The sequence below is a fragment of the Madurella fahalii genome (genome assembly GCF_045866475.1).
Source record: "Madurella fahalii IFM 68171 DNA, scaffold_1, whole genome shotgun sequence".
NCBI lineage: Eukaryota > Fungi > Ascomycota > Sordariomycetes > Sordariales > Madurella > Madurella fahalii.
In genome coordinates, this window is record NW_027263971.1 from 8,064,685 (window position 1) to 8,076,717 (window position 12,033).

The 12,033-nt window shown below is 49.8% G+C and overlaps 3 protein-coding genes across 3 annotated transcripts; 2 read left to right on the top strand and 1 right to left on the bottom strand.

Moving 5' to 3' along the window:
* Window positions 1–3,220: 3,220 nt before the first annotated feature.
* Window positions 3,221–4,960, top strand: MFIFM68171_02254 (Heterokaryon incompatibility domain-containing protein; the record flags this gene model as incomplete). Its single annotated transcript, XM_071057676.1, has 1 exon — window positions 3,221–4,960. One exon carries the CDS (start codon window positions 3,221–3,223, stop codon window positions 4,958–4,960), a length of 1,740 nt encoding a protein of 579 aa, XP_070913777.1.
* A 4,841-nt stretch (window positions 4,961–9,801) lies between these two features.
* On the top strand, window positions 9,802–10,167 carry MFIFM68171_02255 (uncharacterized protein; the record flags this gene model as incomplete). Its single annotated transcript, XM_071057677.1, has 1 exon — window positions 9,802–10,167. One exon carries the CDS (start codon window positions 9,802–9,804, stop codon window positions 10,165–10,167), a length of 366 nt encoding a protein of 121 aa, XP_070913778.1.
* Window positions 10,168–10,819: 652 nt separating this feature from the next.
* Window positions 10,820–11,358, bottom strand: MFIFM68171_02256 (uncharacterized protein; the record flags this gene model as incomplete). Its single annotated transcript, XM_071057678.1, has 2 exons — window positions 10,820–10,851; window positions 10,920–11,358. 2 exons carry the CDS (start codon window positions 11,356–11,358, stop codon window positions 10,820–10,822), a joined length of 471 nt encoding a protein of 156 aa, XP_070913779.1.
* Window positions 11,359–12,033: the final 675 nt, after the last annotated feature.

Genomic DNA, 12,033 nt, shown 5'->3' on the forward strand with positions numbered 1-12,033 from the left:
CTAATGACAATTCGATCTAGTTTGCCTACGACTCCACTTGTTTAGCGTACCTCGCAGCATTTCTTATCCAATACCTATAGTACTCTGTCGTCTGTTTTCTAATTCCTAGATTAGTATTACTGCTAGCGAAACCCTATACCTATTACGCAATATATTTAATTGATTGTTACTACTACCTACTTCTCTACTATATCTGCTCACCTACTAAAAAGTTAAGGATCAACTTCGAAGATTTTAACCCCTTTCAAGTTCTTCCTGATAAAGAGGATCCGGATACTACGGATCCGGGCTTACTATCTTTACCTCAAAAAGAGCCGACGATACAGAGTATATAAGGATGCTCTTTACAATTTACATAAAACCTCTTAAGGATTATACTAGCTATTCCTTTTCCTAGGTATATCAGTCCGGATAAATTATCTTTAGGATGGACGTTTGCTGAAAGAAGTATCAATTCTTATAATCGTCGCGGTTAACTTGAAGAACCGTACTCCATCCCCTTGGATAAATAAGGTATTAGATACGATAAACGTTGTACAAACCGTTTAGCCCGGTGCATTTACAGTAATAATTGGCAATAGGTTGCGGTCATATGCCTATTAGAGGCTCGAAAAGAGTGTTGAGTTAGGAGTAAGCGTTATTTAAGTTCTTATAAGCTAATATAGCTAATATAAGACGATTTTAGTTCCTCGAGCAGCTTATGATCTTTGACAATAGGTAGTACTCTATAAAGTCCTTAGACCTTTCGTTCCGTTTCGATCTCTACTATTCTTCTCATCCTCCTATAGAGCTTAAGCCCACTAGGCTCTCAAACAACCTCGCACTATATTTTTCTCCAACACAACAACCTAACAAATAAGTCTACAATTATACATTATCGAATAGATATAAGAGTCTTGCTGCTAACCGAAATCAACTGGGGTAATAGTTTTATAGCTTCTCTTCAGTCTACCGATACGTAGCTCCAGTATACTAATACCTCGGACAACTTATCGGCGGCAGATACATTTATCAACTTTACTTCTTACCTAGAAGGTCCTCGGAATACTGGGTTTTTATCTACAGCAGACTTATAGGGAAATATTCGTATTCCTAAACTCGAGTCTTTACCAAAATATACTATTGATAACCTAAAAAAATAGCTGGAGATTCCCTAGGCTAATATAGTAGTCAATTACACCAGTTTTATCGGCATTCCTTTCTCTATACTTAATCTATTAATAGCATCAAGTATATATATATACATTAAGCCTACTTCGACTTCTCAGTAAGTCAAATCTTATTGCTCTTACATATTTGTACTATAGATAGCAAGCTTATAATGTCTTATAGGAATGCTCTTCTTAAGAGACTATACCTATCTAGGATAACTGCCCTTCCCGGAATCCAGACTTATTAGGATCTGTAGCAGGCTATACACTTCATGTTACGTGGTGGGAGCCCAGATAGGCCAGGTGGCCCAGATCCTGGGGTCCCCGTGACCTCTGAGATTCTGGAACCTTCTGCGGGTACTGGCCCACTTCCTGTCATATATTTCGGTGCTCCCGCACACTCTGCCCAGAGCTTTCTTAGAGAGCGCGAATTTGATCTTTTTTATTATTTTTGAAATCCCACGTGACACTTCATATAGAAATACAGGCTTAGATACAATTATATTATAAGACCCTGATTGCCTACTATGAGCTAGTATACGACCAAGCCTCTTATCTAGATGCATTTTACACCGTGTTTCCCTATTCTAATGATTCAATGATAGGTCTCGACGGACGATTCTTTATTAATACCACTACTTCCTAGAACATAAATATCTATTGAATCTACTAGCCGGTATTGATTCAAACTTTATCTTGGGTATTTGATTATCTTCCTACAATCCTATTGAATAATTGCTATCGACTACGAGGTATATCTTGTCTATGAAGTATTACGACGTGAAAGTCACTTGCAATCAGAATGGAATCTGCCCGGCAAGAGGCTTCTGTGCTGCCGTAGCTATTCGTCAAAGCCCTGATCAGAACTTTACCGCCATACAAGACTGCTTGGACTCTATAACGATTTACGTACCAGGCCTAACGATTAACCAAACTTAGAAAGACTATCTTACGTTATTTCCTGATACAGTCGATAGGGGTTTATTAGCAAACGGTGGTCCACAAGGCGTTAGTTAGATTAAGGAGCTGCTGATAAACCCTAATATCGTAGACCCTAACTTTGGGGGCCAAGACATTCAGAATTTTATAGTCCTAGATAGTTTATTCCAGCAGCGCCTAGCACTCTTGTTCAACACGAGGTTTATCTCCGCTGGGCTAGGGGTAGGTGCCCTCCAGGGCATCAACGGCGAGTCTCAGGCAGACCTTATATGCCCCGGGGTAACAACACTAGTCGTAAATGAGACCATCTTAACTTACGTAAACCAGACCACAACATTCAAACTACCGACGGTATACGCCATTAACTCGCTATAGATGATTCTCTTCTTCTTCTCCGACGCTGTTATAATCGCCGCAGCCCTGGTACCCTTGCTTCTTAGACGCTGTTATACGGGCCCGGATATCCTGGGCTGGGTCGTGAGCCTTATGAGAGATTCGCCCTATTTTGTGATGTAGCTCGTGGGCCAAGCACGGGGAGTAGCACGGCCAAGGCGGTCAGGATGCGACAGGTCCGGGTCAAGGTGGGGGATGTCCATTTTAGTAAACGAGAACACTACCCCAGTGCCATCGCTTTTGCCCCCGAGGAGATGGTTGGACCAATCTTGGGGGAAAAGGCAAAAGTTTATATATATAACAGGTTGAAGTGGGGTATGATTTCTCTTCCTGGTATAAATACCTATACGCCTCGAGTGGGACAAACATTACACGTAAACACGAGGCACGTCAAGGTCCGTGCTCGGCAGCTTCACCACAGCCCCTCGCCACCTAGCTTCGCCACGGCGGCTACACCACAGCTCTCGCGCCGCCTTATCCCCGCCACAATCGAGCCGCCACCTCCTAAGCACGGCCCATTTGCCACAAAAATCAAGGCGTCAACAAGCGCCTTACTTCCAGGGCTCGGTGTTCTATTGTGCCGATTCCAGTGGGGCTGACAGCCAACGTCGAACCAGAGGTGATCTGAAAGCTCATAACCTCTCTTCTTCCCTTATTTAACATCGTTCCCAGGCGCTCAAGTTTGACCGCAAGCCTGGGATGAGCTACAATCCCCTTCCGATATGACAATGCCCAACATGGATCCAGCCCAGCGGCAAGGCGAAATTGGGGCGCAGCGCCAGGTATATCAACCACTGAGCCCCCGGCAGACAAGAGTGCTTCGAGTTCATCCTTCGACCGACTCCGATGTCGAGCTTAAATGCGACCTGTTCACAGTAGACCTCAAGAAGAAATCAGGCGCAACAGTTGCGGGGAGCTCCAAGAAGGCCGGGTACGAGGCATTGTCGTACACTTGGGGAGATCCCGAGCCAACCAAGAGAATCTTGGTAAATGGGCTACCGTTCTGGATCTCTGAAAATCTCTTCGTGGCGTTGAGACAGCTTCGGCTCCCTGAACGACCTCGAGTGTTGTGGACAGATGCTATCTGCATCAATCAAAACGACCTAATTGAGAAAGCAGGCCAGGTGGGGATGATGTTCAGCATCTATCTCAAGGCGTACAGGGTCGTTGTCTGGCTAGGTCAAGCGACTAATGATGACGAATATCTCTTCAGCCTGCTCAAGACCCACGGCACGGAGGGTATGCGTGGTATTCGTGGAGAGGTCGAGGACCCAAGAGCACGCAGAGCAGCGACCGAGCTCATCGAGACCAAGCCATGGTTCCAGCGGACTTGGACCCGACAAGAGGTACATGCGGCTCACGAAGTCTACGTGGTCTGTGGAAGTCAGGAATGTTCTTTCGAAGACTTTCGGTTGGGCATAGATCGCCTGCTTCCAGACGTGGATCAGATTCGGGATACGTTCAAACCCCATCGCGACCCTCGGGAACGAGCGTTGAGCGTGAGGAGAGCATACGTCTTCTTCAAACAGCATTGTGAGAACGACATGTACACTGAGGACGGCGGATTTCATCAAGCCTGGTTCAGGATGATTATGCGAAGCAGTCTATATGAAGCGACTTTACCACAGGACAAGGTCTTTGCTGTCCTCGGAATCATTGCAGAGATGACCAAGGAGGCCTACGACGTTACAGAAGGGTTCCCGGAGATTGATTACTCAAAATCGGTTTCGGCAGTATTCGAAAGCTTCCAGAAGCACACAATCAACATCAGCCAGACTCTTCACAGTCTCCAGATCATCTACGACAGAGACGCCATAGGACAGGACTTGCCATCCTGGGCTATCGATCTGCGCCAAAACGTTACCCGCTTGATGCTTCGATTCGGCGTATTCCACTTTGACATGCACTATACGGCGCCTCCAGTGCAGGCATATGACGAAGTTGGGCTTTTGCGTCTCGAGGGAGCACGTATTGGAGTTATCACCTCGACAGAGAGTCTATGGAAAGACGGAATGCACCGGGAGTTCAACTCCAAGATTTTGGTATCTTACTCTTCAGGGGTAGGACTGGAGAGCTGCTATTCGAGCCATGACTGGTGGATGCCCGACAATCAGGGCAACAAAGGCATCGAAGAGGTATACAAGATTCTTGAGAAGCGCTGCTCGTACAATTGGGCAGCCTTGGAACCCAGGAAGAACGATGTCATCGAAGAGTACGATCTATTTCGACATCGCTGCCTAGTATTTGTGTCGCATCTGGTGCGAGAGGGAGATATCATGATTTATCCGTCTGGTGCCGACATGCCTTTCATCTTGCGGCCGGATACAGAAGCAGGACGCTTCAGCTTTCTAGGTCCAGCTATCATTGCGATGGGAGTGGTGAGGAAACTAAAGGACAGGGATATGTTCACATATGCTTTTCCTCGCCGTGGAAGGGGCTGCGATGCCGGCTCGCCCGAGAGCTTTGTGCTCATCTAAGTCGAACTGTGGTCTACGTAACAAGTAGCAACAGAGCATCGCTTGACCGTTATAAGTAGGGGGATCTAACCTTGGTGTCATATTTATGTAACAGTCGACTGAAAGAGTTTCGATGCATGTGGCTAGTTTAAGAAGCGAGAGATTATACTGATTCTCGCAACTTTTTTTTCTCGACGGGCGAATCAAGGTCCGTCTTATGGTTCTGGTTCCCCTCCATGAGCTGATCTTTCTACTACCTTCAATCGGCGCCTAGACTTCCTTTCATTATTTAAGCCCAACCCTGGACGGCGAAATATGCATCGTTCAGTGAATCATGTCTACCGAGAATGATATGGTGAGAAAGTATGTCCAATATCTCGGCCCTTTCAACGCCATTACCAGCCTCAAAGAGACGGTGAATATAACATCCATCAGTCGTCTGACGGGGAAATACAGGATTGCTGCGGAAAGACTTCACTCCTCCGCGCAGCTTTGTCTAGGAGCTTTCCCAACGGTATGTGCTAGCCAGGGCCGCAAAGCCTCATAAGATTGATGGCTGACTGAAACTTCGAGACCGTACCCTTCGAACAAGTGCCCGGGACCTACGAGTGTTGTATAGCCGGCAAGAATGGTCTAAGTACAACGGTGCAGCTAGACTTGCAGGATACGGCCGGAGCCCCCAGATATATCCGCCTAGAGCCGCTGAAGTGGACGAAAGTAGACGTATTTGTGTCTGTTTTGCGATCGACTCAATGGATTCACTCGACAGAGTTCAAGAGAGCGTGAGTTTGACTGTTTCTTCAAATCCGATCAATCTGACCCCGACTAGATACTGACCACTTTGTGTGTAGTGGTTTCCAGAGATCAACCTCTTCCCCATTTTCTCACCCTTTCAAACTGCCATTAGACTCTGCATAGCGTGCCATACACCAAGATCTGAAAGACTCGTTCCGAGAGGCATTGGCGGGTCCAGTAAGGGAACCGGTCTCCTGTCTCCTGTCTCTTTTCCTAGAGTGACTTTGCACTGGAGGAGTTTCTACTGGTGGACTTTCCACCGGTGGAGGTTCCGCTGGTGGAGGTTTACTGGTAGAGGTTTTCTGCTTTCCCGCTTCTAACTCTCCGCTGGTGGAAAGTTCTTCCTCACCAGTAGATACACCACTGGTAGACTTTCCGCTAGTGGAGGCTTCCTTCTCTCACACTCTCTCTGCGGTTATTTATAAGTAGGAACCTACCTTTTCTATCTCTCTATTACTCGATCTACGGCTCGAGGTTTCTTCCCTCTATTTCCCTTCTTTGGGATCTTTACTAGTAGGTCTGCTACTGGATCTGCTGTCTCTTGTGTTAGTAAGTATCTCGGGGTTGCCTACGAGCTGGATCTGTCCGCTAAGTGGAAGCTCCCAAACCTTAGATTGCACCTCTCGCCGTCTCCCCCACTAGTGGGTCTATCCTCAGAGGCTCTCCTTTCTCTTTTCCCATCTCTGAAATTGCTGATCTCCGGCTCTACATTTTTGTTTCATTTTGTTGGAACCTGAGATGTACCAAGCCAAGGCACTGTCAGCTGACCAACAGCCAACCTGGCGATTTTTAGCCTGGTGGTTGTCGTCATCCATCAGAACCCCTCTTCTTGATCAGAACAACCAATTCAATCAATCAAATCTATCAACCATCATCTCCATCTATCTGTTGCTTGCCCACAGCTAGTTACAGAAATGTACTCGATTGCAATCTGATCCTCCCATTACAGCTCGGAAAGAGAGCGTCCAGCCCCAGTCCCTTGTACCTCTGCCAATCATACAACTACTGGGGCAGACGCGAGGCAGCTGGAGCAGACGTCTCTCGCGAGAGATCCTCGCCGCTGCGAATAGCGTCCCAGATCGGACGGCACATGGCCTACAGCGTCTCCGCGGGTTGCCTAGGATAGCTGAGCCGACGTGATAGAGGCACGACAGTCTCCACTTCTACTGCCTTCCTGCACCTTTCAGGTGAGCTCGCCCTCCATGATCGTGCCGTCCCCGACCCACCAATAGCAAGGTAATACTATGCTGAGCTCCCCCAAGAGTTCGTATTTGCCTAACCATCGCTCTAACGAAGCTGTGGAACGTCTGGTATCCCGTAAAGGACCAGATCCGTCGTCAATGCCCCCCCTGTAGCGTACTTCACAAGCGACCCGCATGTAAGCGAGGCTACGTCATCTTAGGGTCTGCCTAGCTTCCTTACCGTACTCCCCTCCTCGCTACAAGAGAGAACCCCCCTCCTACTCTCCACAACTCATCCCATATAGGCCCTTTTCGCCACGGCCTCATTTCCGGCTCGGCTTCAATCTTTACTCGCTCAGCCTGAATCACCGGGCTGTACATCCTGAAACAGGGCAGCTACCGAATCTAGCCCGCACCCGAGCTCCCGTATAACCTGCCTCTATATAGTTCGCTGCCGCTGCGCTAGCAATCGGTCCGACCACGACCAACGACACATCCAGCCTGCAGACGGTAAGGTCCTAAATAAGCCATACAAAGGAGAGGAGGCCTAATACACTGTATTGACAGCAACGACTCGTACAGCAATTTCGTGGCTGGCCAGACAAGGATCCTCCACGCAGACGGAGGCAGCTCTATAGACGAAAGAGGGGAATACAGTAGGCGGTACTAGCGGTTAGATGCTGAGGTGTCATAAAGGAAACGGCAGGCTTTTCCAGCGCAGGCGAAAGTCAGTAGATGAGTACGAGGTCGAGGGCAAGATTGAGATTAAGAAGAGCAGTAGGGGTTAAGAGGGTAGGAAGCACTCGATAGCACGTAGTGGGCTCGCGAAGGCGGGAAAAGTAGGCGGGAGGGGTCCATTACCAAAAGGGGCAGGGCCAGGGTAATTTGAGGGAGACAAAGGTGAAGTCGAAGTCAAGAGTACAAAAAGGGGACGTTGGGGGATAGAGCTCTACTTATGGGCGGACGTCAACACGTGGCGAGCATCAAGCAAAAGCGGCGCGGCACTATACCCGCTCGGGAGGGCCGCTAAGCCCGGCGGGCACAACAGTATATTCGCAATTACAATAGATATTCGATCCTTTATTAATAACGATCTATTATTCACTCTTAACGATACGATATTACTATATTTAAATTGAACAAGCTATTTATTAGCCTTACTTTAAGAAGCTTTTTAGAGTTTAAAAGCTTATAACTTATATAATAAAAAGATTCTGATCTTACTACTTTACTAATACACTAATATGCGTAGAAGGCAAGCAAGTAGTAGAAAAGTTGGAATTTACACGCTAACTTTTAATATCCTGGAGGAGGTGTATATCCCATCTGCTTCTTGGCAAATTAGGTCTGGGAAGCAGTGCTCTGGTCGGCACCCTGATCTGTTCGAATTCAAACCCCGGCGGAGGTATAGGGCCGAATGCTAGAGTAAACTTCCTTCTACATCGGGCCAAGTCCGCAGATGCTCTCCATTGTCGGAGTTCCCAGGTTGCGCTCTCGTGAGTGGCTCAGAGCTTACACTCTCCATCAGTTAAACAACGTCCCGCAGTACACCAATATCTCATGGGGCGGGCACTTCCCCTCCCCCCCAGTGTAGCCTTGTCTGTGGCGACGGCGGTATCCGAGGCTGCTGATTGGCGGCCATTGGACCAGCCCCTCGAAAGGAAGCTCCCGAAAAGGAGACCGGAGAGAATCAGCTAGCGATAACCGCGAACCGGAAGGGTACATCGACCGTCACGGTTACCCGATACGCCCGCGGGTTCCTCGAGCCGTTCTCTGCGATGGTGGGAGCTGGCTCCCGCCGTACGCGCCTGGCTATCGACACCGCTCCCGCAGCAAAGCGTCGAGAGCCTCAGGGGCGGATGGAGCAACAGCCATGCACCTTAACCAATCACCCACCAAGGACAGGGCGACTGTGGCCGTATGCTGGCGAGCTCGGTACGTGACTGTTCACCAAATGGACGTGTGGCCGCCGTCTCATTCCCCGGTCTTCTCAATTTCCACTGCGCCCCTGGTCTATACGAAATATTACCGGGATCAGACATCACAAGTTGGTTGACAAGATGAACGTGGGGCAGTCACAATCATCTGGGCCACGTCAGGGGGAGTTCTCGGCGCGAAGTTGGTAATTCGGAACGAGTGGTTCAAACAAGGGCAACATCGAAAATGAGCCATTTGCGACCCGCATAGGGCCGTTGAAAGCGACCACCAAGTTGGTCGGGTGACCCCGGAGTCCGAATGCTGCTTTGTCGGAAAGATATACACCTCATATGCTGTCGTGCATACATCACAGTACTAGGCTGTTAGTCGCACCTCCGATTAAGACGAGTTCGCTCATTTGGTTTGGAATGAGTCCAGCAGCCCGTCCGCGCCAGAATCCTGTCCACGTTGGCAAAAAAAAAAAAAAAAAAAAAAGACCTCTGTACCAGCCTAGTACTCATTGTGTTGGCGATGAGTGACTCAGGCAAGGCTTCAGAGTACCATTGCCGGAGAAGGGGGCCAGTCAGAGATCGCCGAGTCCGTCCGATACGGCCGTGACAGACGGCGTAGTGGCTCTCCATGCGGCCGTAGAAAAACGGCCGCCGAGCTGACCAGTCCGGGCAGACCCTGGCGTTGTCTTGTTGGAGAGCTATCATGAACTGGCTGGATGAACCGGCCTCGTTGCGTCTCCCCGAGGCGGCTTGACAGTTGCGACCTCCCGGTGCTCTTTCTCTCCAACAATGTTCATAAGCTATTTAATAAATGTCAGGCTCTGTCCATCCTGTGTACTTACAGGACCTCGTCGTGTTCTGCAACACTTCTGCCCAGTCTTCTGTCTTCCTTTGCGGAGGACCCGACAAGTTGAATACTAAGCCTATCGCTACGTCTCCAGCTTCCTCATCAGCAACTATGTCGTCGGCCTATTACCCCGATGATAACGGCTGGGCCTGCTACGTCGACGGTAACGGCCAGACCCAGTACCTCTTCAACGCGGCGGGCAATACCGTTCCGTATGACGAGGTCGCCCCGTCCACCTCCGCGTCCAAGTCGGACAGCGAGAAATCGGGCAAATCGGCCGGCTCCAAGCGCTCCAACTCCTCCAAGGACTCGAAGGGTTCTAAGCACTCCAGTTCCTCCAGGAACTCGAAGGGTTCTAAGCACTCCAGCTCCTCCAGGAACTCGAAGGGTTCTAAGCACTCCAGCTCCTCCAAGAACTCGAAGGCCTCCACGTTCGATAGTGGCGTGAGCAGCAACACCCCCGCGACAGTTGGGTAGGAGTGCGGCTGGTGCGGAACGACCAACTATACGGATCATCAGATGATTCCTTTCATGGGTCCGTTGAGGGACTATAACGGGAATATCCTCTATGACCAACAGGGGAACGTCGATTTCGGCGAATACCCGTATATCTCTTGTAGTGGCTGTAATGGTCACTGCACTCCTGCTTGCAGGCCTCTCGTGGATCCTTTGTGACAAGGCTATGGAAGGCAGAAGGGAGAGGACATGTGAAAGGTTTTGCCGGCGGAGGTGAGACGTCGGAGAGTCTGGGTGTTGGATACCGTACTGGTAGCTTTGTGTGGCAGTTTTTGTCGAGGAGTGAAGTGTTGGAACTGGGGATCGGGGTGTTGGAAGCCATGTTCGGCAGAGTATTGAGTGGCAGCGCAAGACGAAACATCCAAGGATCTTTGCTTTGTCTTTTGCTTTTGGCATCCGGCTTGGCCGACTGGATAGCCTGTCATTATCGATGGTTTAGTGTTGTTTTGCTTCCAATTCAAATCGGCAGCCCAGGTAGTTTGGCTTTGCGTCCGACTCCTCTGGGGGCTACGTGCATCCCAAACTCTGGTGCTGCGTCTAAGACTTCGCATCGTCTTTGACGTTTCCTCCTCCCTTCCAACAACCCTCCACTTGTTCCACCTGCACTAGATCCTTACGGCTGAGCAAGATGGAACAAGTCGGCCCCTGTTTAAGTACGTTAATTAGCACGGACCTAAGGATGCTAATGATGGAGAAAGACCTTGTTGACTTACATTTGACCGTCTTGTTAAACGCTGTGGTTCTGCGTGTTTGGTCGCTAATGCTAATATTCTTGTTGAGCTCTGTGTTCTTGGCTGTCTCATCGGCGAGTTTCTTCTCCTCCCAATATTGCCGGATGTTCGCTTGTCGCATTGCTAGCCAGGCCTCTTCCGTCATGCCCGGGGGTATCCGAACCCCCGGACTCCCACTCGGAAGACGCAAAGCTTGGCCTTTGTTGGCTTGGTCGCAGGCTTGGTCGCAAGTGACGGTGTCCTTGTTGTGCTCTGTGTTTTCGGCGGCTTGGTCGCCGAGCTTCCTGTCCTCCCGAAATTGCCTGCCGTGCGCTTGTCGGGCGGCTTCCATTATCCCAGGGAGGATCGGAACATCCATCCTCTCACCCGCGGGATGGGAAGCCCGGACGTTGTTGGCTTGACCGCCAGCAGTGGCGTCCATAGCGAGATAAGAAAGTTGTTTTGTTATGTGCAACGAAAGTATAGCTGAAGCCAAAGCAGCAGGAGTTGACTTGGTCCAGGCGCCAATACGGTGGAGACAGCGGTGACTGCATTGGCTGGGAGAAGATGGAAGAAACAGTGGAGAATGGAGGATCACTTGATCTCAAGAACAAGTCAGACCACTTACGTCATCCGTCTTATCGTTATCGTACTCCACCGCCTGCTTTGCTGCAATTGGGCTGCGCGGGACAGCTGGTCTGCGAGGCCGCGAAACGCCCATGTCTCCTTCGCCGCATCAGCCGTCGAGGGTTTACAGCCTGTTATCGTTCCACGGCGACACGTCGCAAATGAAGGCCTAGCGAGAAAAAGAAGACGAGAGAGGGAAACAAGAGAGACATCCCGTGGCGAGGCGGACGCTGGGGTGCTTTGTGGCGTGCCTTGGCCACTGCCTGGGCCACCAGCAGACCGCCCAACGACTCTGCCATGTCAGAATAATAAAATCACCCATCATCGTCCGTCCGCCTCACCCACGGTGCTGTACGCGGAACGGGGCCAATTAGTTCCGGGATCTCGCTGTGAGCTCGACTGTGCAGGGATTTCTCGTCGACAAGTGTCTCGGGTGTCCCCAACTTCGAGATCACTGGGATTGGACATGCATACTTCACACAGTTCATGC